This window comes from Cavia porcellus, unplaced genomic scaffold (assembly GCF_034190915.1).
Source record: "Cavia porcellus strain 051 isolate PalLab524CR breed Dunkin Hartley unplaced genomic scaffold, mCavPor4.1 scaffold_7, whole genome shotgun sequence".
Lineage (NCBI taxonomy): Eukaryota > Metazoa > Chordata > Mammalia > Rodentia > Caviidae > Cavia > Cavia porcellus.
In genome coordinates, this window is record NW_026947490.1 from 71,905,788 (window position 1) to 71,932,035 (window position 26,248).

The 26,248-nt window shown below is 41.1% G+C and overlaps 1 protein-coding gene across 1 annotated transcript in view; it reads right to left on the bottom strand.

Moving 5' to 3' along the window:
* The window catches only part of Mlip (muscular LMNA interacting protein), a 126,236-nt gene that overhangs the window by 12,910 nt on the left and 87,078 nt on the right, over positions 1-26,248 (bottom strand). The window contains 1 exon segment of the mRNA XM_063253822.1: positions 12,020-12,223. Coding sequence (XP_063109892.1) covers positions 12,020-12,223 — 204 coding nt within the window.

Consider the following 26,248-nt stretch of genomic DNA (forward strand, 5'->3'; position numbering starts at 1 on the left):
AAAAGTGGGTTCAGTTCTTATTTCATCCTCGAGGACCACAGACCCAACCCAGCGACCGAGTGATGACAGTAAATCAATGCCTCTGTGTGAAGATTCTGAACTTCATCAGTATTCTTCTGTTCCTGGCTCTGCTTTGTTACCATCCCAGCTCATCTACCCTGGCAGCCAGTCACCCCGAGAGTGAAGGAAATCGCTCCCAGATCCCAGCCCCGTGCCAACAGCTTTGAGCTGCTGCAATTCTAGGATTTGGAAAAGCGTTTAAGAAGAGGGAGAGGTACAAGCATGATAGGATCCAGCGTGGCCCATCGCTCTGCATAGACTGCTCCCAGCCCGCTCTGCTCTCTGCTAGCACCCCCCCCCCAGGGCCACTCAGGGCCGGGCAGGGAGAGGCTGTGTGAAAGGCCAGCAGGCAGAGGAGCTGGGTACTGTGTGTCTACCAATAAAGCTGTTCACTTCAAGGTGCTGTCTATCCCTTAGTATCCTTGCACCCCTTTTCTGCATCTTTATCCCCTCTGTGGATTGCTATGAACTGTACTTCAAAAATATATAAGCTTTTCTTAACACTTTGACCACGTCCTCTATATCTTTCTAGGTGGACACACACCCTCTTTTTCCTGCATACCGTCTTCCTGGCTCTAATGTGCCCTCACCACACTCATTTTTGAGGGATCTCAGACACCTACGATCTCCCTTCTGGAAAAAAAAAAAAATCTGTCTTCTTGTTTTACTTCCTTTTTGCTAGGCTCATGAAATCATAACCAAGGTAGTCCTTTAGTCAAACTCAAACCATACAACAAGTGAAGTAGTTAGTGATTACTGAGAAGCCTGTTTAAAAACTCTCCACTGCCAGGAGATTTCAGCAGTTCCAGATTGCAAGACTTTGGGCAAATGAGGACAAAATGTTCATAGAATTACCATGCTTGTCTAAGATGTCACCTAAACTTTATAAACTATTAAAAAGTCATCCAAAGGTGACACCATCAAATATATTACCAAACATGCAAGGACTCAGAATATTGGACAAATAAAGACTGTCTTTTAAAACTTTCATGCATCAAGCATTTAATTAAGAAGAGAAAGAAATGCAAGAGGATGCTACAAGAAATACAGGAAGAATGAAAAATCACTCTGAGTGTGTTATTGCCAAGATGCAAAACAATACAGATAAAAATAGAAATGAGACACCATGAGAAAGAAAGAAAGAAATTATATGCATAACATGGCAGAAATAAACATTTACACCACGTCAACATGATGGAAGGGGATGGAAGGAAAAAATGTACTTGTCTCATTAAAAGGAGGTCCAGACACTGAAGTGCATACGTGTGAATACAGACTCTAACGTAAGAGCACTCACTATGACAGACTACAACAGAGTAACTTTTAAATCAGTAATAAAAACCACCTATCTCCAATGGGTAACTGAAAAGATAAGTAGTTACGGAAAGCATAAAACAGTGTGACAGAATCTAAGTCATACACCTAAATGACCTGATTAAGAGAAATTTCTCAGAATAAAAAATTCAAGATCAGGGCTGGGAGTGAAGCTCAGGGCCAAAGCGCATGCTTAGAACGCATGGGACCCAGGACCAACTTTCAGCGCATGCGCACGCCCGCACACACGCAAACAAGATGGAAAAGAAGATCAGAACGCGTGCAACCAACAAAAGACACACAAACAAAAGTCACAGGAAGCAAAATACCAGAGGAGGAAAATGATTTATCTCTCTAATACCTATCAAAATAAAACTTAAACAGCAATCCCCTGACTTTAAACTGGAATTCAAGGAAAATATATTTTAAGTCATAAAAAAGAAATTATATACTGAATTTTAAAAATCAATGAATAGAAGATAACACTACCATAACATATATCACTAAAAATATACCCTTAAATTTTAAGATTTTCCAACATTTGACTTCTTGTGCTCTGAGAGCCCAGAGCTCAGAGTCCAATGGGAGCCCCATAAGTGTCTCTTTAAGATACTTATCTTCCGCCCCCTAAACCTCAGAGCAGGTGCCCTTAGAGCAGAAGCCAAGTGGGCATCATTATTTGCTAGAGGCACAGGAAATGTCAGCCCTGCATTTATCAATCATACGAGAATAAGTTTCAAGAAATTCAGCAATCTGAAAGAATTTTATGTTCATATTTCAGTGAAAGGAGGAAAATGGTGGTCACATTGAGAAAGATCACAGCACAGAGAAAGCTTTCACCCTGATATTTCAAAACAAGAGAGCCCCTGGCAGTGCAAATACATTCTAAACTAGGCTTCTGTTGCATGGGCTAAGGAAAAGAAGTAAAAAGTAAACAAATTAAATTAATGAGATAAAGATTAAACTACTTTAAACTGCTGAAGCAAATGTTTTTGTAGGTGGAGAGCTGAACAGTAAGTGGCCTTCTTTCTGATTCAGCCTAATGAAGGCCTTAAAAATAGGAGGGTCATTTTGAAAGGGGTGAGACAGGCTGCTGCCCTCAAAAGTATACAAAATACACTTATTTTAAAGATCCCATCTGCAAAGATAAGAAGCTTGCATGGTGGTCTTCACTGTGGTTCAGGTGTAGTCACCCAAGGCCTCCTCCCACAGAGCATCTCCCCAGGACAAGCACGTCCTCACCTTCCTCCACAAGGCCGGCCGCGGCCCAAGAGGACTGAGAAGGGGTGTGGAAGCAGAGCCCTTCTGCCTCTGTGGACAGCACTGCCATTTATGCCCTGGAGCATCCCTGCTGTGAAGCAAGCCAAGGTTCAAGGCTCACCTGCACCTACCAGCATATTTTCTCTCCACCCGGCCTTCTCAAGTTAGGATTCCCTCCCTCCTTGCCCCTCTGAAGGTGCTCGCTTAAGAACCCATGACACCTAAGCCCTGGCCACCCTCTGTTTCTCAAGGACCTCATCCTAACACCATGCAGCGAAAGGGCAGGCCGCACAGGCATGGGAGAAAGCTGAAGAGCTCCTCTCAGACCTCCATCTGAGTGGCTGAGTGACGCACAAAGTGACAGTGGTTTATTTTTTGTGCCCAGAAAGCCACTGCACACTCAGTGGATCCCAATGACAAGCATGTGATTTTATAAGAGCTCTCAAAAAATCATTTTCTAAAAGTAGACTCCATCTCACTAAACATGCCATCCTGCCTGCCTCCAACTACACTCCTCTTTCCAATTAGCCAATTCTTAGTTTTTACAATGATTTTACTAATGACGTCATAATGAAATATTTTAGCAAGCTGCTACATGTTCAGTGCCACACACAAATGAGTTCTGGGACAGATGATTCTGTCACAAGGACTGTGACAAAAAGAGAAATGTGCATGAGAAATTGTTCTCAGTTTCCTGGAAGAAATTTAAAAGTCAATTGTTTAAATTGAGAACATTTTAATAACAATGACTGCAAATAGAAAACCAGAAACACGCTGGGGCCCTAGTGCCAATCTGCCAGGAAGAAGTCTCTTGTGTTAAAAAGCTTTCTGTCCTTTGGTAGAAAAGGTAACTAAGCAGGGCTACTTCATTTTGTAGAATTGCTTCTGGTAAGATACCTGCAGACAGACAGGCATTCACTTTTTCAATGTTAAAAGTCCAATTAATTTACATTTGCCATTGGAACAGAATGTTCTTAATTCATCCATTCCAAAAACAAATTTGGTATTAGCAAATGTTGCCTGTGTTTTGGTCTCCTGAAAAATCTCAAAACATTAAAAACCCATTTTGAATTTGACAATTTCTTCTAATAATCATAATAGTTACCCAATTCCCATTACCTCCCAAAAGTGCTAGAAAACTTTTAGAACTGAGTAGCAGACAGTTCATCACCATGATGATTAAAAATAAATTACCTCCAGTCACTCACACAGAAAGATTTCTAATTGTTTACAGAGTTAGAACACATCAAACATGATGAATGTAGTACTTAGGAGAATCTGTCTCCGAAATTCAAAATCACCTTTCTCTTTCCAGTTAAGTGGCTCTCTGGGTACATGATGTTCACTTTGTTTTATTTTGCTTTGGTTTTACTTTGAGGTGGAGCCTCTATATCCTGCTATCCTGGGAACTTGGCACTCCTGGGATCAGGTGGTCCTCCTGCCTGCTGCCCAAGTGTGGGGACTAGCATGGGCACCCCAGGAGCTGATACAGTACGTCTGTGCATAGTGTGAAGTCGCCTCTTAGCCAAAAGAATGCTGGTGCCTGGGGTAAAATGGGAAAACCACTGTGGTGTTCATGAGTAACTCAGGCTGCACCTAGAAGTCAAGCTGTGACCTTAGGTAGGTGACTGCATCTTCTACCTGTTTTTTTTTTTGTTTGTTTGTTTGTTTTTTATTTATTTAAGGAGAAAAGAAAAGAAAAAAAAAAACAGTGAAGGGGTACAAGTTATACAGATTTACAGAAGAAAACTCTCTTCCAAAAAAGCAATAAGAACTGTGGGAGCAATGAAACCCAAAATGTGTAATAGTCACTGTACAAAAGAGAGGAAAAGAAAGTGCTCTAAACTATATAACTACATGTATATTTAAGTGTATAAGATAGAAAATGATATCACAGAGTTTTATTGGATCATTGAACAGAACTGTTTGCAGTATCATTGTTGGAATGTCCACTCTACAAGCTTTAATTTTGTGACTTGAACAATTATTTCTAAGATGGCAATATCTACCTGTTTTCTTATCTGCAGAAGCTGGGTGACCTCAGGGCTGGGTAGGTTTGGTGCCGTTTGAGCAGATGGAGCCTCTGCTTCCAGGACAGCTGGCATTGCAGGGACACTGTTTCACTGACACGTGTGAGGCTCTTAAAAATCAGACACTAGCTCTGAAGCTGTTCTGTGGAACTGTACACACATTACCGATGCTTCCTGATCTTCTGATTCTTTATATATGAAAGGAAATAAAACTGCTTTATGATTACTTTGAAATTTAAGATAGTCTCTATAAAGTGAAAAGTTATCTACTTTTTCTAAACATTTGTTTCTTTCTTATAAAATTTCAGAGACTTCTCAACTCACTTCTGGTTTCTTCTCTCAGCTTAGGCAGTGCAGCGTGAGCAGAAGGCAGAGTCCTCTAGCAGCCTGGATTCTCCCTGACTCTACAGGACAGTTCCCGAAGCCAGTGCTCCAACCTCCTCCCCTCACCTGCCTCTTCCTTCAGTCCCCTGCTGGCTATCTCCCCGACACTGTCCTAACTGGAATGCCCAGTCCATCCTCAATCTCTACTTCCATTCAGATGTCAGGTCAAATACTATTTCCTCTTTTAGTCTACTGACCTGAGCTCTGTGTTAATACACACCTTCCTGAACATCTCCTGCATCTTGTCGCAATTCATCAATTTTTTTCTTAATTTCTGTTTTTCTTAAGTAGAAATGAATAGCTGGTAAAGGCCCTTCATGCCGCTAGCCACATGATCACCACTGACAGATCCCCAGTAAATCTTTATTAAATGAATACATAATCTTGCTTTGCTGACTTCTAGTCTACAGGATTCACAGAATTCATGTTGGAATAAAAAAGTTTCAGTGTATGCTCCTCATTTTGCACAAAGAATCAGGCATGAGCTAGGCAAGGTCTCTGTGACCTTGAACTAAATCCTTTTATCTGGTATTTCTTTTATCCTTTTAGAGCTCTGTACAGTTGTTAGCTGATTCTCTCAAAGTGTCACTTTATTTTTAAAGCACACTTATAAAAGATTTTTTACATCTCTAGATCTAAATATTTACAGCTTACATGAGAAAAACAAATTGCTATTTGAAAGTCTGCCCAGCCTTTGAACCACAGGTGAGGGTTAGGTATACTCCAGACCTTTCTCTTCTCCAGATAAGCCAGAATCTCCTTCACCATCTGTTGACTAATCTTTGCTAAAATATCAGAGGAAACCTCAGAAAAGAAATCACTTTCAGAAGAGCTACTAAAATATTTAACTCATGCTGAACAACTTGCCTATAATATTTTAATTCCTGTATTGGATTTCTGCAGATTCCTGGTGTCAATTCTTTGCATACCAGTGCAATGCTAGCAGTAGAGTCTCAGTAATGGTAACAATACAAACTTTATTGTATTTAAAGACAAGAGGAAAAATGGAGAGAAAAGGAAGCGAATGAGGAAGGTCAGTGTTTATGGCATGATTATCTGAGGAGTTTACAGAACACACCCTCAGCCTGGGCAGCACCTTTGCCTGTGCCCACCGTGGGCCTGAACATCCTTCCCATCTGGCCTTCTCCTCTCCCTCCAAACACCAGGAGAGAGACTTCAGAGCATCAGGGCCCAGCCCTGATACGATGTGAAAATAAAGAGTTACCTGTCTACTGCCAGTACCTCCCCTCCTTCCCTAAACAGCACATTGCTCATTAAAAACACACTTTGCTAGTAGGATCCCTCCCTATTCTAATAGACAATGAACCCATGGCTTAGGAGAAGCGGAGTCATGCTTTCTTGTAGGGATAATTAACGAGCTGGCCTGAACGCACCTCCCTCCGCTCTGCTTATTCTGCTCCCACTTTTTCACTGCAGACAGAATATACGCACTCTCCAGCTGTGGTCTCAGGAGCAGCTGCTCGAGGTGATGGCTCCTGATAACCGAGGATGAGATACTGCACAAGCAACGTGCTTCATCTTAGCAAACCCACAACTGCCACACAAAATCCTGCTGTTTCTTACTTTAATGGCTTTCCTATGAACAAGGTATTTTAATTTCTTAAGAAGTAAATCATAATAGAATACAAGAAGTTACTATACTCCTTCAAGGAGAAATGACACTTAATAATTTAAGTAGTATACAGGAAAAACACGTTCTGTGTGGTTCTGTAAGTCTGAATATTCAGTGTCTAGGCATTCAGATCCTACTGCAAATGTTACAGATGCATGCAGACTACTTTGATTGAGAGTGTTCCCAACATTTTGAGACTTATGCTAATTGAAATGCATTACTTCCTGAGCAAATAAATACACTACTTAAGTTATGTTTCCTTTTATTTACTGGTGATGAATATATTGGCATTTTAAATTTTTTTCAAGTAACAAAAAATTTATGGGAAACACGTGATGTTCTAGTACATCTATACACCATGATGTCCAAATGACACAGCAAATGTGTGCCCTCAAATATTTTTTGTTTCTTTATGAAAGAAGGATTAAAAATCCTGTCCTCTAGCTTGTTTACAAATGCACAGGAACTACTGGTACGTACAGTAGCCCCACTCCTTGTGCAATAGAACATCACTTCTTTCTTACCTAAATAAAATTCAGTACCTGTTTCCAGCCTCTCTCTATCCTTCCCTTCCTGGAGGTTTTATGAGAAAAAATCAATTATAAATTATAATCTAGCTGTTATAAACTATACATATATTTCTCCTTTTAAAATTATGTCTCATAATGAATTCCACTTCTTTGCTGAATCAGTAGAGAATTTAAAAGGCAAAAGAGGAAAAGTTTATTATGGGGAAGGAGAGAATTTTCTGTGACGTGAAACCTTTGAGGTCACCCAGTGCACTAAAGTTCTGAGCTTGAAAATTTTGAGTCAAGCAAATAATTTGCATGTTTTTGAAGATCTCAGGTGATTCTGAGAAAATCAGCCCAGTTCGGGTCTTAGAGTGACAGTTCTGAAGCCAAATCGGATGAGAAGAGGAAAAACCCACAGAAAAAGAGAGACTATGTGGTAAGACAGCATTTATTTCGATTAAATTATATGCACAGTAAAGCAGCTTTTGGGAAAAAGTGCAAAAACAAAAGCAATACACATCAAATACTTAGCACAGTCCCTTAGAGGCAGAAAAGAAAACAAGAAATAGGAATTAAAGAGAACACATATGCATAAATCAGAAGCATTAAAGGAATAACTACTGAAAGCGAAATGAAATTTGCAAGAACAGTGTCCACCAGCAAGCATGAGGAACGGTTTCTTCACTCCAGAACCAAAACCCTGGTAATAGAGCAGATGATGAGAAATGCATCAAGCTGAATGCTCCAGTGAAATGCTCATTTTCCTCGAATACATCCTGCATCCCAGAGGATGTGATGTGCTTGGTCTGTTTTGCCATTTTACATATAAAGAAGCTAAAGCAAGTGTCTTTTTCAAATATAGGCATAAAACAATTCATTGATTCAATGAAAGAAATTCAGCAGTGATCTCATTATAAAGAGACTGTGTCGCTGAACTTTACCTTAAATTCCGCTATAGGCAGAGTGACTACAATTACTAATAAAATCAGGACACTTTGGTAATGAAAGGGGACACAATAAATAATTAAAATCATTTCATTTACGAAATACTTATTGATGAGAGAAGTTATGGTGGTACATATAAAATATTTCTTTTCCAAAAAAATTTTTAAAAAGTGTAACTTCTTCATATTTCTACCTATATGCAGGTACAAATTCCTTACAATGAATACAATCATTATGTATGGTAAACATGTACCAATAGAAAAGACTGAAACAATTTTCTTTAAAGAAAACATGTCACTGTGACTCATGCAGGCACACGGCCACCCCGTTTATATGTGAGACCTCAAGGCTTTGCCTTGACCTCCAGCAACAAAGACAGAAGTCAGGGTCTGCAGGTGGGAGCGGAGCTGGACAGGGCTCCAGACGGGATTTCCAGGGACAGAATAGAGGACAACGAACCCAATGGAAGTGCCCAATGGAGAAAGAACAATGGTGTCTGACTCTGAATGGAGGAGGTTTTTCAATAGGCCACTCTGGCATTAAAGACTAAAATACTCAGACTGAGAGTGTGAAGAAAGCTAGGGCTGGCCCTGGCATGAAGACATACAATTGACTTTACTAGCCATGGAAGCCGTAGGGGCTATACATACAAAGAAATCCACTGCACTACGTATCTCATTCATGTAGCCTGGGCAAGACTCTGGATATCACTAATGTTTAGTGGCAAGGCAGGCACAAAGACAATGCATTTTTAGAAAACTAACAGTAAAAGAAAGTGGCTGTACAGCCACATAGTAGGCATCAAGATAATATGCTTTCTGAGACCTGAAGGGGATGATCTCCTTAAGGACAGCTATGAATTTTCTCCTAGGGCTTCAGAGATGCTCTGTGTCTGTAACGATTCCATTTCCACTTAGGAAATTCTGGCCGCCCTCTGCCTGCAGTCCTCATCATCATCCTGACTGCTGCCTCTGTTCTACTCCTCAGAGCTGACTCTGTGCTTTCCTGTCGTTGCTGCTGACACTGGCAGATGAAGCCACAGGCAGCAACCGTGAGAGGTGAGTTGCCGTGTGGGTGCCCTTAGCTGTGTTAACTGAAAGGAAGGAACCGTCTTGGGGAAAAGAAAAGAGGAGCAAAGTGAATTCCACTAAGGAATTATGCTTTAAAGCAGGCTAGAGGAATTGGAGTTTTAAGAAAATGGGTTTACCACAAAAAGATGAGGGAGAAGAAGACAAGAGAAATTGAACAAGGATGGAGGAAAAAAGAATAAAAGTTATGAAGAACATGAAACTATCTATTTACGTGCCTTATAAGTACATTAGTTTTCTCACCTTTGGCCAGAACACTAGCTGAGATGCTCAGTGACATACTAAGGATTCATTCAAAGACTAAGCTTTCTAAAAGAGCTCGATATTCTCACACAGAGGACAGACTCCGATAGGCCTTACTCTAGACACAGCAGATATGTCGTACGTGGTGCTTCACGACATCCCAGGGGAGAGGATAACACGCTGCTGGAGAAGAGGCTGACCCCCATTGAGCAGCAGAGTCAGAAATGTGGATTTCATATTTCTCCATACGCAGAAAACCTCTGAGACCTGCAAGTGCATGAACATCTGAAGCAATTAGAAAGACAGACAAGCAAGAAATAATACAAAGAAAGCAAAAAGGAGTAGTGAAGGGGTTGGAATTGTGTACATGTCCTAGAAGGAGAATCCAGAGATGACTCAGGAGCAAACATCCGGGTGAGTGGAAGAGACAGAAGACTAAGGAAATTCAGCTGAAATTTTGCACAGCAGTGAACAACCAGTACTCAGTGTACAAGCAGTGTACGTAAGTGCAATTTGAATAAAGTGATCAAAGTAAGAATCAAAATGCCTTCAAAAATGGCTAGAGTTTGTTTCCAGAAAAGTGACAGAGATAAGGACTGATGAGCATTTTGAAAGAAGGCAAACTTTGAAATTGCTAGCTTTGCAAGATCATCAAGGAATGGGATGGAACAGGGCTTGTTTTGTTCTGAGATTTTTGCATACTAAGAGGAAGTGCCCAATGAAGAAAGAACAAATGAAGATTCACAACAGCAAAAGGACCACCAGTTCTGGAAGACTTACTAATAATTAGATCTAAGCTTTGTATTGTTTTGGTTGTGTCTCAGGCAACGTTGAGACATGCCCAACACACAGCAGTCCATTTTATTCTCATGACACTCTCATGAGGTAAGGACCATTAAAAGCCCTGCTGTTAAGGGGAGCAGAAGGGCCTTGTTGAGGGTAAACAATGTGCCCGTAACACCATCTGCAAGGGAACCTTAGAAGAATGCGCTGCAGTCAACATAAGATTAAGATCTGTTGCACACCTTCCATAGCCCCACAGGAGGAGGGACTCCAGAGACTGAGAAGTGATGCTCCTTGTGGTTCTACAGGGAAAGGTGCAAAGGTTTAAGTTTGCAGATGAGAGCAATCAGTAAAGCTGTAAGGTCAGTTTGGGGAACAGTGCTAGGGTTTGGAGAAAGGTTAATCTAGATGGCAGATTTGTTTTACATTTGCCTGCAAGTGTCTACTAAAAAAAAATCCTTGATAAATTAATATGTTATTAGTGCAATATCTACAACACAAGGTTTTTAAACATAGATATCAAAATGCATTGTTCCTCGGTCTGAAAAAGCATAAGCTAAATATGAATGAAAGGCTAAGTTTATCCTTGTTCAACAGTTCCAGAAAACAGCAATGAGATATCAAAAGAATGAGTTATTTCATGCAATTGATATCCATAAAATATAATCATAACCCTATCATAGATGATATTTTAGAATAAAAAGGTTGAATTATCAGAATTATTAACTAATAACTAAGTGGATTTCATAAATGTTGTAAGCATTAAATCACAGAGAATTTCAGATAATATAAAACCTTTTTTAAAAAATCATGCTTTCCCTGGAATACTGCCTTTCTTCAAGATCAAGAGTAAGGCACAACTAAGTCATTAAAATATCATTCCCAACTTTGTTAGGGATTAATATTTTTAAATTGATTAATTCAGTTCTGATCATCATAAATAGCGTAAAACATGAAAAGCTAACTCTTTCTTAAGTAATACTGTTCATTTTCCACACCCAAAATTATGCTAAACCAATCAGTTGGTTGATTTAGTTATCACATTCTTAATCTATATTCATACACTGTAGATCTAGCCACCTCCAAAACCCCCACTTATGAATGCATGAGGCTGGTGGTGGGTCTCTAAACATAGTCATAACAAGTATGGACTGCTTGCTCCTAAAAAAAAAAAATATGACTTTGTTCCAAAGCCAACTGTAAACAGTTTTTCAGGAAAATCTTCTTTTCCTACATGTATTCTCAGATGTACTGGATCTGTACATATAAGTATATATGCTACATACTGAACACTTTGCAACTCTTTATCTAACTGCTATATATTATGAGTCAAATGAACACACTTTAAAACAAAATGTTAGTGTTATTTCACAGTACTTACAGTAACCCTAAGTATTTCTCTGCTCATTGACTATCATTGTAAGTACCTATTCATCAAGTCACTGCATTTTAAACAGCTTTTAAGACATTGAACTAAGACTAGAATACAAATTAGTGATGGATTCTTATAAAGTTTTGGGAAAGCTTGGCATGAGGTTAGAACATGAAACAGTGTGAGACAAAACAGGAAACGACTTTAAAAGAAAAAAAAACTCATTATCTCTCAAGGGAATGTTTTAGCGTAGACATTTCATATTTTTAATACACTACATTTTTAATCTTTAAATATTCTTAATCTGCACTTTCTCCAAATTAAAGTTTCAAAAGCTAAGCATAACGAAAGTTCACAGCACAGAGCAATTCCCGTTGCACAGAGAATTCTCTCACCTTGTCACATGCGATGTGGCTAAAGAGGGCGTGAGAGCTCTGCTCGTCATGCAGGGAGGAGGAGGACAAATGACCGAAGGGCCCTGGGCTAAGGCAGTCGGTGTGCGAGATGGTCTGTGGGCGCAGCAGAGACTTAGCAGGAGGATATAGTTTAGTCTGGTATAAAGGATGGAGCGAAACTGGCTTGGGAGGGGCTGTCACGTCCTGGGAAGGAGAAAGGCATAAAGAGTGTGTTAGTGGACCTAGCACACCTTGACTTAGGTCTCTGATAGAGATGTTTCAGGAGTGTTAACTAAGTAAGAAGAAAATTTCTATGGAAATGTCCCTCACAAGACACCCGCCTTCGTAGTGTGTGGTTTGTCTCCTTTAGTGATTCCCATCAGTGACCCACTTTCAGCTTCTTCCAAACAGCAAAAGGAAACACTGGAAAGAATCTTCGGAAAGGAGCTAAGCTTGCAACTCTGGAAAATACCGAGGGAACTTCATAAGGAAGAAAAGAGTCTCTCCAAAGAAACTGGCAGGCATTAGGGATCAGGAAGGAGCGAGCCTAGAAGAATGAATAAGGCCTTTAATTCTAGGCTTGATGTCTTGTAGAGCACCAGAGCAGCAGCCAGCAAAAGAGTTCAACAATACAGAGGAGAGGTTCCCAGCCTGCACTAAAGTGAGACCCTAATACAGAAAGGGGGTGAATATAAAATACTGTGAGGAATAAGAGCTACTAACTGAGACCAGGGACTACATAAATGCAGCATGGAAATCACAACCCTGAGAAGCCGTGAGCCTAGAAAGCAAAATTATGTGAAGAGTCTAAAAACACAAACATTCCAGATCTACTGCTTCAGAATCTACGGTGCTGAGTAAAACTCTTTTTACCAAGCTGTCTGGAGATGCTTGTGCACAATGGAGTTCAAGAAGCTTGGCCTTCACCCTTTACACCAATATTCAGGTCTGCCTTGGAGAGCAGCCTTCTCAGCTTCCTGAGGTTGTGGTTTTCTCCACGATGCCATGCAGAGAACAGGCATTTCCACTGATCAACGAACAGCATATTTGACAAGGACAAACACGAATATTTTATATACTAGGTATGATCCATGGACTTTATCACTAAGCTGAATGATTTCTGTCTCTCTGCCTTACTGCTGAACAGTGCCAGTCTGCACGCCATCACCTGATTAGGGAGCTGAGCATGCAGCATGCCTGGCTTAGCTCCGCTGCAAGCTGGGGTGGGAGAGAGCTCTTTCCTCACCCTCTGGCATGTGGTACATCTGCAGCCAATGGACAGTGTGACTTCAAATAAAGCTATTTGAAGAGCTACGCTCATTATAAGTGTTTTATGAATTGGAACTAATCTAATGTCCAATGCCAAGAGAATGAATCAAATACAGTATATTTATGTAATAGAATATGAGGAAGCTGTCAAGAAATGTTGTTTTTGAAAAAAATACATATATCTATGAAAGGAAAGGGCTTTCTCAGACATAAACACAACTTGTACAGTATTTATGAAGTTTTATGTGCAAAGATAGAAATTCATGGTGATTACTCTAGAAAAAACTCCATAGGACATGAATTTTATGACATGAAGCCTGTTTTACTCATGTTTGTGACCTCAGAGCCAAGCACAAGGCATGAGATAGTAAGTGATTAGCGCATTCATGTTTGAATTTTAAACAAATATGACATTTACTGTAATGTATTCACATGTCTCTGGATCATACGCAATAAAGCAATGTATCTTGCAGTACGTGGGACAGAAATTTAGTATAAAATTATACACATTGATTAAGATGGCGTTCCACTAACACATAATTCAATGCTAACACAGTATAATTAGTATCTTTCAATGTAAGCAATATACTTAAGTCGTTGATTTTCTAAAATTTATGCTGCGTGTGTCTGCTACATCAAAGATGTCCTTTTTATATTTTCAAGTAGCAACAACAACAACAAAAACCTTAAAAACTTGCTTTGAAAACTCTTTGGAAAATTTTAAGATCAAAAATAATACTGCTAGAGGCTTAAAGTTTGTAGAACCAGAATCTTAAAGTCTTATACATTGGAAAGGTAAGCAGCTGGGCCTTATTCCCACTAGTTCCGTTTTCTCTTCAAACATTTCTTTTTACAAATGCAAGTATATATATATATGTATATATATATATATATATATATATATACATATATATATACACACACACTTCATATACACACAAGTGTACATTTTCTATAAAAAGACAGCACCATCTATATAATCCTGTATTTTATTTGTATTTTTTTACAGTTTTGTAGTATTACTTATCAGCAGATGAAAGTATTGATTTACTCCCAAGCCACATTGAGTTATCTTACTAATTTTAGTTACCATTCAGTCTACTGTCTTAGCTCTAGGTATACCACCTAAAATATCAAGTCACCTAACACATTAGTAAGTGTATCTTCTCTCTGCTAACTAATATATTTTTGTTTCTTTTTTGCTGTTGTTTTGATTTGTTTTTTGTCTTCACTTTTGGTCTAATTTCTCTAGTTAATATTTCTAATATTGTTAACCAATAGCCACACTAACAGTCAATTTAAATGGAACACAGGTAATATTTGTCCACTGAAGATGGTAGTTTTAGGTTGAACTATATTGCCATTTTCTCTTATTTCTCAATCACATATTTTATTGTTATTAACACTAATTACATATTTACTCCATATAAAGTGTTTAATATGAAATTAAATAGCAAGCCAAAGACTAAATATCCATTTTAATTGACAGTTGAGGCTGCTCGGGAAAAGGTGGCCTGAGCTTCACTGGTGTGTAGCCAAGCTTCGGTTTCCCTGGAGAGTTCAAGAACTCATCCTTAGGAAGTCAGGAGGCAAAGCTGTGGTGATCCATGGAGAGGACAGGAGACCTGTACGCAGGAGTCAGGCGGGTCGTGCTCTGTCCAATGAGGAGGAAAGTGTTGAACACCGGTGCACAATTCTGTGTTTGTACTTCTAAGTTCACTGTGGCCAGCCCAGCTCTCAGCAGGTCAAATATGCAAACGTGCCTGAGCCACTTTCTCCTTGCTGGGACAAAATATTCCACACCCACAATTTAAAAGAGAAGTTTGTTTAGGCTCAGAGGTTTCATTCCATATTCAGCTGGCTCCAAAGTAGACATGGTGTGGTAGAAGGCCAGATGGCAGGAAGGGTACTCACATCATGGTGCCAGAGAAGCAGAAAGAGAGGAGAGGAGGGGAGGACACACGAGGGGAGGACAGGGGAGGGGAGAGAAAAGTAAGGGAGGGGAGGAGCTCTGGGAGAGAACACACCCCTCAGTTCACATCCCCAGGACCCTCCTCCCACCAGGCCCCCCTCCAAACAGCACGCTGGGCTATGGAGCTAGTTACTGACGATTCCCCTGACAGGTATTGTGACCCCATGTTCTGATCACTTTCCAAAAGCCCTGCCTCTGAAAGCATGAGAGTCTGAGGGGAGGAATCTGGGATCTAACCCTAATGATACTTCTGCAGGATCAGGTGGTGTCAAAGGTTTACTCGGGCTGTTGGCCTGGGAGGGAGAGAAATGTTTTCTCAGAACTTGGACAGGCCAAAGAGAGACAAAGGTTTTGACCATGCTTATTCAAGTATTCCAACGGTGAAAAGATCCTTCAGAGACCACAGTCTCAATGTGTGTCGTCTGTTCTAGCTGGCTTCTAGTGAACACAGAAATCTAAATGCTGCATTAATTTCAGCAGTGTGTGGGCTCTAAAATTTTCAACCCTGCAGAAGCAGAGACTAGAATAGTAGTGGCCAGGGCCTATGAAAAGAATAATGGGTAACACTGCTCGCAGGTGGTGTAGCTGCAGTGACTCCCAGTAAATAAGTTCTGGAGACTTGATACACAGCAATGTTACTATAATTATCATATTCATATGATACATATCATGTATCAATGTTACATATAATTATAATATCAATTATAATTATCAATATGATTCCATCCCCTTAAATTTGATAAGAAGGTGGATTCTTACTATAAACTAATCAAGTTATTAACACTTCAATAAATCTGAAGAAAAACAAAACATTGAAATTTATTTTGCATTTTTCCTGTGCCCAATGATTCACTGAGAAGCAAAATTTTCTACTACAGATTGCAGGGAATTTTTGTGTTTTCTTAGTTTGTTATTAATTTATAAATTTTTGTAATCAGAAAAAAAAATTGGGTGCTCACTGCTATCTTAGCAATTATGGGTTCCCCTTTTGGCCTAATACAGATTTTTTGTGAGAGTCCCACAGATATTAAAAGAGTAGTTGTTTGGTTGGTTGAGGGGGTTCTGTGGGATATAGAGTCCAAAAATATAGTATCAGATTTACTTTAGATGACCTGTTTTCACTTGCTTTTCCATTTTGTCTATCATAAACTGAAAAAACAACAGAAATGTTTTATCAGTTACATATTTTTACTTGCTTATATTCCCGTCTCTTCTGTTCCTGCACTAATGGTGTTCTACTTGGATGTTTTGGCTCTCTAGTGATTATATTTTCCTTATACAAAACATTTGATCCTCTAGCAGTACAAGGGGTCTTACTTGCTTTACTTAAGGAATTTCTGCCTATTAGGAGGGTGAAAACCTTTCCCTGATTTCGGAGCACTTTGTTATTCTCAGCTGATCTCGATACTGCATCAAAACTTTCAGGTTAGAGATTCATTGTGTCTGTCACCCACTCTGGAAGTCTTTTCCCTTTTTTATGTTATTTATTTCCATAGCACATGGATCCTTCCTGGACCAGATGTTCCTCAGCAGGTCCCTGGGGCAAGGAGCCTCTGATCCCCAAGTCTCCAGGGTCTGGGGTACGGGTTGGCTAGCCACTCCTTCCAGTGGAATAATGAGGGTTCCACATAGGAGGAGGTCTGTGTGCAGCTCCCCAGAGGAGCTGGGCTCCGTGAGTGCAGTCTCCTCCCTGGTGTCTAGATAGCCTTGCTCCCCTGCTTTCCATGAAGAAACCAGGCCAGGGCATTTTCTGCCGCCAGCATATACAAAACACCGCCTCGCAAGAAGAAACCACCCAAGGTCTGCATGAACGCAGAGTTGAGGCTTTTGGAAGGTGACAGAACCATGGGCAACATGGTTGACTGGCTGTTACACTCCATCCCCAGCTCCTCCTTCGTCTTACTGTTCCCTGGCCATGGTGAGGCCAGGTCCTCTCCTCCGCCAGACCCTTCCTTCCTCATCCTAGCCTGCCTGGAGCTGGCCAACTATGAGTGCCAAACATGAGCCCAAGTAAACTGCTCCTCCTTTAAACTGCAGGTAATGGAGATTTTGCCTCAGCCAATAGGAAAGTGATCAACACAATACATCAGTCCTTTAATGCTTTGGTTTTTAAAGGAGGAACAGAGGTCATAAAATAGTCTCATAAATTCCTACACTACCTAGAATCTAGCTAGCTGTTAGATAATATAGTTATTTTTGATAAAATGTTTTAAACCACATTTCACTCTTACGATTGTCTTCTTCAATATTAAAATACTTAGAACAAAATTATTTAAAAGTGTGATTTTTAAAAAGCAATTAGGGCCTAGGATTTAGCTCAGTTGACTTAAATGCCTGCCTGGCAAGCATGAGATTGTGAGTTCAATCTCCAGGACCAAAAAATAAAATAAAAAGGAATTAACTATTCTGGTTGATTATAGCCTGCAAAAACTCAAGACAAGAACTTACAAGGCAAATAATATCCTTGTTCATTAGAGAAAAATTAGCCAAGACATACACAGTGAATAAATTAACTTAGCTCTGCTTAATTGACAGAGACATCAGAAAATTAAGCTTGCAGCCATGTCTGATGCATTTACCACCCTAGACAAAGGCCACTCTTTCCTCGGTGGTCAAAGTGAACTGTTGAGCTTCAAAAGCTGTTTTTTGCTGTACCACCAAAGGACACTTTAAGGGAGGACTCGGGTTCCTCCCATTTAAGCCTGCACATCAGAGAGGCTCTTGTTTCCGCCTAGCAGTTCAAAGTGGCCCCCTCTCCTTGCTGCTTGGAAGTTGCTAGCAGGCATCCCCTCCTCACTGCACTGGTGACCCTGGGAGTGCAAGTCACTGCTGCTAAATCAGAGTGCCACTCAGTACCATCCCTGCTGCTCCTGACTCTCTCTCGTCTTCTCCCACCAGTGTAGGTAAAGCCACACTTCTTTGTGGTAACAATTATGTTCACCTTTTGGGGCCAGGGATTTAGCTCCGTGGCATAAGCGCCTGCCTGGCAAGTGTGAGGTCATGAGTTTATTTTGCTAATTGCGACTTAAAATAATTCAAAATGAGACTCACAGCATTTCTACTGCGGTTTCAATTTAAATTAACACCCTGATAATAAAGCCAAGAACAGTTATAATGGATTCTTAAATAATGACCCCTGAATCCAAAGATATGTCAGTATCTTACAAATACTGATCACCAAAAAAACTAGTAAGAGAGTTGTAACTGTCTGCATATTACTAAGGTCAGGATAACATAAATGAAGTCTCTTATTTTTGAACAAATGGCATAATTTCTTGTTTATAAACCCCAATTTTGAAGAACTCGTATGCATTTTTAAGTCAAAGGTATTTAAAGCAACACACATTTACAATCCTGATTTGAACCAAAACTCTGACCCTATGAAGCATGAGAAAAGTCAGCATATGTATAGCTATTTCAAATCCTTTTTACAAGAAAAATATTTTAAGTAATTAAAACATAATTTTCAAGATAGACTAGATAATTTAGTGCTTCTAGTATATGGCTCCAGAGCAGATGGTAAGGACCACAGGAATTGTTTGATGAAGACTCAAGGAAAAGCAAGAAGACCCGTTCCCTAATCACCTGGCAGAACAGGGTCAGAGACCGAGTTCTGTGTCTCTTCGTACATGCTGTTTAATTTCTGTCTTACACTTCTCACCTGCATAGACTTAGGGGAGGGAAGAGGAGCAGTTTAAATTGAACAAGGAAGAAAACTATGAACAGCAGCTTCTAGGTTTTTTCATAATGGAAAGCAAAAGGAGAAAGATAAGGGTCATCAACTGATCACTCTCAGTAGGAAGTCAACCTCTTTCCCCAAAGTTATGGTGATTGTCAGTAAAACGGTAACAGTGGGCTTTTCAAACTGCCCCTTCTCAGTGTCTGGAGTCCTTTCAGAGTGACTGTGAGAAGCTACCTCATCACTGTAGCCAAGATATGGAGCAAGCCCGGGCCCTGGCATGGGTGAATGGATGAGAACACACGGTGTGCAGGCAATGGGATGCTAGACAATCTCGAAGCAGAAAAAGAAATCCTGTCATTCTCAGCAACACAGATGAGCCAGGAGGACATTACTGTGAGTAACTCAGTCAGTTGCTGAAGGATAAACGTGACCTATGGGATCTAAAATAGTCATGGAAATGGGATGTCCAGGGACTGAGATGTGGGGAAGTAGGAAGAAGATGGTCAAAGGGGACACGCTTTCGGGTACGAGGTGACCAAGCTCAGGGGTCTGATATGTTGCAGTAACTGATTAATGCCACTGTGCTGTTTGCTGACAATGTGCTGAAGAGCAGACCTGCAGCGTGCTCACTCTTCATGTGACACAGTGTGACACCAGATGTAGTGAGTATCCCAAGAGTGTCCAGTGTTACACACAGCCAACACATCTTAAATCAGCACCCCACATACCTTAAATACACGCAATTTTGTCAATTATACTTAAAGTTTAAGACTTTGGGAACTTTTCATTGGTTACTTTTTTATTAGTGTCTGTTTGCAATACACAGTAGTGATGCTTGTTTTGGGAAACTGATAATTTTCAGTCCCTTCATCCCGTCTTCCTTACCTCCTGCCTCCTCCTGATCCCTTTCCCTTCTCCAAAATGTCCTCTTAAAAAGCACAAACACATGTTAGCATAGAGGTCAATACGGACTGCAGTAGAAATGGTGAGTGGTTGCATCAGTTTTCTAGGATGAAACTGAAATAAGGCCGGAACAAATTTTCCCCAAATAACACAGAGCCTCTCTTCTTTCTGCCAAATTCCACCATCATGTTCTCTCTTTCTCAGGAGGCAGAGGTGTCAAAGGCTGGGCCCAGCCACCAAGGCAGTGTCCCCTAGTGGATGAGAAAACCTGGGGACCAGGTGTGGCACTGCTCTGCCCAAGGCCTGCAGCGCACACTCACGGAGGAGTGGACCTTGTGGTCCAAGCAGGACCAGGGTGCAGGAAAGGCGGAGCTGCAGGAGGCAGAAACCGAGGTCTAGAACACGTGGAGTCACTAGGAGCCAGGGGATACCGTCTGCCGTGCTGCCTGGGGCGTCATTCAGGCCTACTCCAGACCCTGGCACATGAGAGAGAGGCAGGTGTGACGTGGAGAACAACAGCCCTCCCATCTGTGGTGAGCCCAGAGTCCCATGCACAGCAGAGGTCCCCGGAAAGCCGTCTGTCTCCTCCAGCCCTGCGTCCCTCCGCCTCCCCAGGCAGCTCGGACTCACTGCATGTTGCTGCAGCCAGGTGGGGACTGTGAAATCAGAATTGCAAAGAGGAAAGAAAGACACTTCATTTTGGGGGGGGTTTTCTTTTTTGTTTTGGGGGGATGGGGATGGGGGTTGTGGTTGTAGTTGTTTGTTTGAGTTTCAAAGTAGAGTTTGGGGAACCTATACCAAGGATACTGGTCTGAGAGAAAGATTTTGAGTTTCAAAAATCTACCAGCTAATCAGAGTGCAGATGTGTGAACTGTGCTTGGAGAAGGGCAGGAGTGGAAGGGACAGAGGGAACCAAGTCCAGCCAAGGCTGTGCGTGCGTGTGTGTGTGTGTGTGTGTGTGTGTGTGTGTGTGTGTACACACCTGAGGAATGTCCTGGAGCTCCGCGTGTACACATGTCACACAAGGCTCAGTCCTGGGGCTGGGCTTGTGGTCAGCTGGAGAATGGGATGTGAGAGAAGGTTTATGAAACTAGAAGAAACACCGGATTCACCAGTTGCCTGGGCGCGGTCTCCAACTGAGCACATCAATGAGGAAGATGGGCTGTGGGTCTGCCCAAATGGGGAGCCTCAGAACAGAAAACAGTACAAGGGCGAGGAGACTCTGACGAATGTCATTTTGAGAATAAAAGATTTTGAAAACTGGCTAGATTTTAAAAATATTCAAGATTCTCCGAGCATAAGAACTACTACAAAATGGTAGTTCAGTTCCACTAAAGGGTTAGTATGATCAGCTGCTCAACAGTTCGCTTCCTGGCTGACGGATGCCCACACACAGCTGACCCACAGGGAGGAGGGAGACTCTCCCACACAGACTACACAGCGAAGTGACCCCGTGCTCCTCTGGACCCCAGGTCACCCAGCACTCACTTTAGGAAATGCCTCGCCTTTAGAGCCAGGAACAATCAAGGGTCCCGATGTGACAGCTTGAAGCTGAGTGAGCCCCCACACAAGTCTCACTCGTTCTGACCTGGCTCATCTAAGAGCATCTGTGTATCTGGAATTCACAACTGTGAAATTCTGAGCACACTGTGCACTAAAAGCTATGCTGGACTCTTACAATCACTGCAGAATTTTAAACTTCTTCATAAAGTTAGGTGCATGTAAGGCAAGGATATAGTGTCCGTGGTAAAGGAGTAATTACATTTTAGGAATAATCTTCCAAGTTTCATACGCTAAAGCTTTGCTCTTTGTATCTGTTATCTCACCGGGATTGAAACGAAAAGCCTGAGCCTCTGCAGCTAAGCAGTATTTCTCAGGTGCGGCTTGTCACAGTCTAATGTTGCCGTGAGAGAGACATTTCAAACGTGAAAAAGCCAGGTGCACCACAGGGTTTCTCATGATTATAAAACAAGTAAACCAAAGTCCAAGTTTCTTCAGCACATGAAAAATAAAGACGTAACAGGTCTAAAAACTAGGAATGACCACAAAAGCCTCTTCACTTCCTTGTGAAAAGTGTCTGCATTTCAGTTTTGGGCTGCCTACTTAGGGTTATACTCAGGATATTTATACCAGAAATAGAAAGTCTGTCAATGCGAAAAGACCAAACAAATGTAACTTGAGTAGCAAAAGCCAGGGTCCTTCAAAGTGTGCAGAATATGTAGGTGTTCGTGTGAATTTTAAACAGTCTTTTGCATGCACACACAATAAATTTTAAAAGAAATTGTCTGTTTCCTGAGGGTTTTTAGTTGAATAATAATAATTATTCCAAAGAAACAGTGGCAATGAATGTTATTGCTGATCTCTCAATATAAATAGGATGTGATTAGAAAGTAATACTGAAAGAAAGGAAGAGGTCAAAGAGAAAAACAAGATTTCCTACCCACGTTAGCCCACACTGGGTGTGGGCATGCACGCGCAAACACACACACACACACACACACACACACACACACACACACACGATGGGGGAACCATAAAATACATGGGAATGTGCTTGTGTCATTAGTTTGATCGAACAGTAGACTGAGACTTTGCACCTCTCCAAACCTATGACCCAAGTACCACTTACTTTTCACCACCCTCTTTGTGAATCATTTAAGGACATAAAACATCAAGAAGGGCTCTAGCAGTATTTAAACAAATGAACACAGAGTTTCATGCTATGAGGGCACCTTCACTTCGGTAGCACCTCACACACTCCCCTCTTTTTGCAGAAGATAATAAGCACTAGTTCAAAAGAGGCAAGTGGCAACATGGATTTTAGGAATTCTGGCAGAGTTCCTAAGATTCTTCTGTTACATGACGGGCTTGTAACCTAAGTGATACATAACATAAAAACTCCAGCTGGAGTGAGGTCTGAGCTTCCCTAGTCACAGAAGTACATCCAAGAGATGCTCTACCCGGGGCCCTCGTCCCCAGCTGCCATCTGGGCCCATCACCCTGCGTCCGGGCAGCTTTCTTGTGCATGCATGGCAGGGTCCTCAGCAGCATGTCGTCCCTTGCCAGTGCAGCTCAGCAGGACCCTGCCCCTCTGCCAGGATGAATTGTGCTACCTGAAGCCAAGTCAGCCTCACTGAGAACCAGTGGTCCAGTCCAGCCTCTCCCTTTCACTGCTGGGGTTTGGGTTTCACAAATGTGCTGGCTAAAGCTGGTTAGCATGCAGGCAGGAGCAGAACGCACCCTTCAGAGGGCTTTCCGCAAAAGAAAGGCACCTTTGTTTCCCCTTGGTTCTTCTGCAAATCAGAAAGAAGGTCACTCAGTCCTGCTTATACATGTTTGCACCTGGGAAGCAGGAACTGGACAGACTACAACAGCCGCAGTGGACCTGTCCTTAACCACAGGTAACTCCTGGAAAACTGGGCTTCAGGCAGAGAGCCGCACCTCTGGGCTAAACACACCAAACACAATAACTATCTCATAGGCTTGCTTTCATAGAGCAGATAAAATATCCTGATCCTCCACAGTTTTCCAGGGAGAGATGGCTGACAAGCTTGTTGCTGTTGTTTATTTTCTTACTTACTATAGTTGCCTATTTACAAGAAAAAGTAAGGTTGAAAATAACCTTAAGATTCACAAGGCAAGTTGGTATTTGGATGTCTGAGCTACAGGTGATTAAATCCATTACAGATGCCCATTCTGGGAATTAGAACAGTTTTTCTGAGAACTCTAAGCACCTACTAATCTGCTTATCCCTCTGGCATATCCAGCTATGAACCTACAAACTAACTACAGATCTTCCTTTCCATATAGACTTTGAAACAGAAAAGACTTTGTATCTTTGCTTTTAATACTGATTTCTTTTTTCTACATATTTATTTTATAAATGACCTGTTTGACTAGCTTGATTCCTATTCTTTACAGGCTGAACTTCCATCTTTAGATTTCTAAATAGAACACAAAAGACAGTTTGCTAGTCTGCTATGGTTATGTTTCTCCTATGAATTCTTTGAGTTGCTCTCCTCATTTTTCTTGCCTATATTACCCAGTTTACGTTGCTTTTTTGTATCACTGAAAGGAGAAAGTTTCTAATTCTCTTCTTATAATTCATCTTCACACTGACATGTTCTGAGATACTTGCAGTTCTCTTTCAAGTCCATCTAATCTCACAGGCATTTAAAGATATTTACCAATCTCTCCAGTGATTAGGAAATACGTGTCAAGCATGTCAGTTTTCACACTCACTCTCAAAAGTACCTGCTATTTTATTAGGTCTCCTTCTGAGCATTCCACCCTGGGTGTTCTTCTCATGAGACAAGGAAAATATTTAAGGCAAAAAAACCATAAACCTTTCAGTGACTGCACTGCATGGTGACTTTTTTTTTTTTTTTTTTTTTGTCTTTTTTCATTTTTATCGGTACCAGGGATCGAACTCACGACCGCCTGCTTGCAAGGCAGGTGCTTATGCCGCTGAGCTAAATCCCCAGCCCTGCATGGTGACTTATTAATAACGATGTCCCAAATCGTCCCAAAGCAGCAGAAGAACTGTGTAGAGATGGAAAGAGGAGGGTCACTGTGAACAGGGGCTGGGAGAGGAGCATCAGTTTAGCCCAAATGGGAGAAGCCTGCCCCCAGGACGTGCTCATTACCAGGCGCGGCTCCACTGGCAGAATTTACTCAAAGGCAGAATTTACTCAAAGGTAACGATATGGTTAATCTTACCCTCTGTGAGATGTAAAACAAATGTGTAGGACTGATAATCATATTACGGCGCTTTTGTTCGATCATAGAGCAGAATGGTCTGTAGGGTCACTTTTTTGAATGTCATTCTAAATACTTTAATTCTACAACCTGAACAGCTATTTCGAAGATGACAACTTGTAACCTATCAACCGGCAATTTCTTACCTTTTGTTTATCTGTAATTTTGTATTATTTCTAACCTTTTTTTTTTTAATCTCCATGTATTTTTTTTTTCGTTTCCTTTTCTTTAAATAAAAAAAAAAAAAAAAGAATTTACTCAAAGGGAACGCTTCATTTTCTTACCAGCAAATAAAATTCTTTAGCTTTCTAGCTCTGAATAAAGTTTATTTTAGTTCTTATTTAGTCACTGATTGATTTGGAAGGTGTGATACAGGGGACAGAACCCAGGGTCTTTGCACTCTTATTTTTATTTTGAAGCAGAGTCTCACTAAGTAGCAAAATTGCCCAGGCAGGGTTTAAACTTTCAGTTCTTGTGCCTCAGCCTCCCAGAGTGCTTCCACCCCAGGTGTGCCTCCCAGGATCCCAGGTTGCCTCTCTGTTAAGATTTATACATTGGGTCAATTTGAGAAGTCTAGAGGCTTCACCAAGTGACTCAGCCGCTCTATATCCTAGGGTGCAGAGGACAAGCAATTACTGTTCTAGGATACTGATCATTGTATCAACTTGAGAAGGTCAGAACTTTAAGTGATTAGGCAGGTTTGTAACTAGTTTGTAACAACCTCAGCCTGTGCAAGAGGAGGACACACAGCAAGCAGCCTGCATACAGTAAAAGGCAAATGAGGAGGGGCTGATCGCTGCTTCTTCTGAGTAGTTCCAGTTTTTGCCTTCAGCTCGGACGTCATCTCCTGGCTTCTGGCACAGACCGTTAGGCTTTTGCTTGGCACTCCAGTGTTCATCATAGATTCTTCCATTGCAGTCCTATCAGTCTGATATGGACTTGCACAGGACACTATAGCTAGCTGCAACCCTGGGGTGACCCTTGGATTAGACCCTCCAGCATGCAGACACCCTCTGCACACTTCCTCATCTGAGTCTGGGCTGACCATCGTCAGCCGACCTTGTAATTTCTTATACAGTTGTATGTCTTGTGTTACACCTGTTTCTTTAGTAAACTCTGATTGATACACTCTCCACTCCTTGATTAAAGTGATTTTTACAGAATTGTTTGCTTTCTTTTGAATAATACTTTTAAAATTAAAAACCAAGATGAGATTTGTAACTTCTATTTTAACAAGGCCTTGTTTTGAAACCAGAGTATTCTGCATGAGAGTTTCAAAACACGGCAATGATCAGTCCTCCTGAATAGAGATATGTACGAACATCTCAAGTTAACACTGCGGACAGAGCTGCACAGAACTTTCCAATGTCATCGTTCCCCAGGTGACCGAGATGCTGTCGGGCACTACAAATCCATCAGCTCTTGTTAGGCAATGAATGCTTTGGAAACCGTTATGACAGCCATGGCAAACAGGCTTTCCTTTCTTTTGGTTTGCTATTCCTTACAGAAAGTAAAAGTCTCTAAGATGCTTACATCCTTATAAAGCAGGTAAAAGGGGCAGAGAAAAAAATCTCTCTCAGTAAGGTAGAAAACTACAGCAAGTACAGACTTTGGTGTGTATACTAGGTCAGAAGAAAGTTAGTTT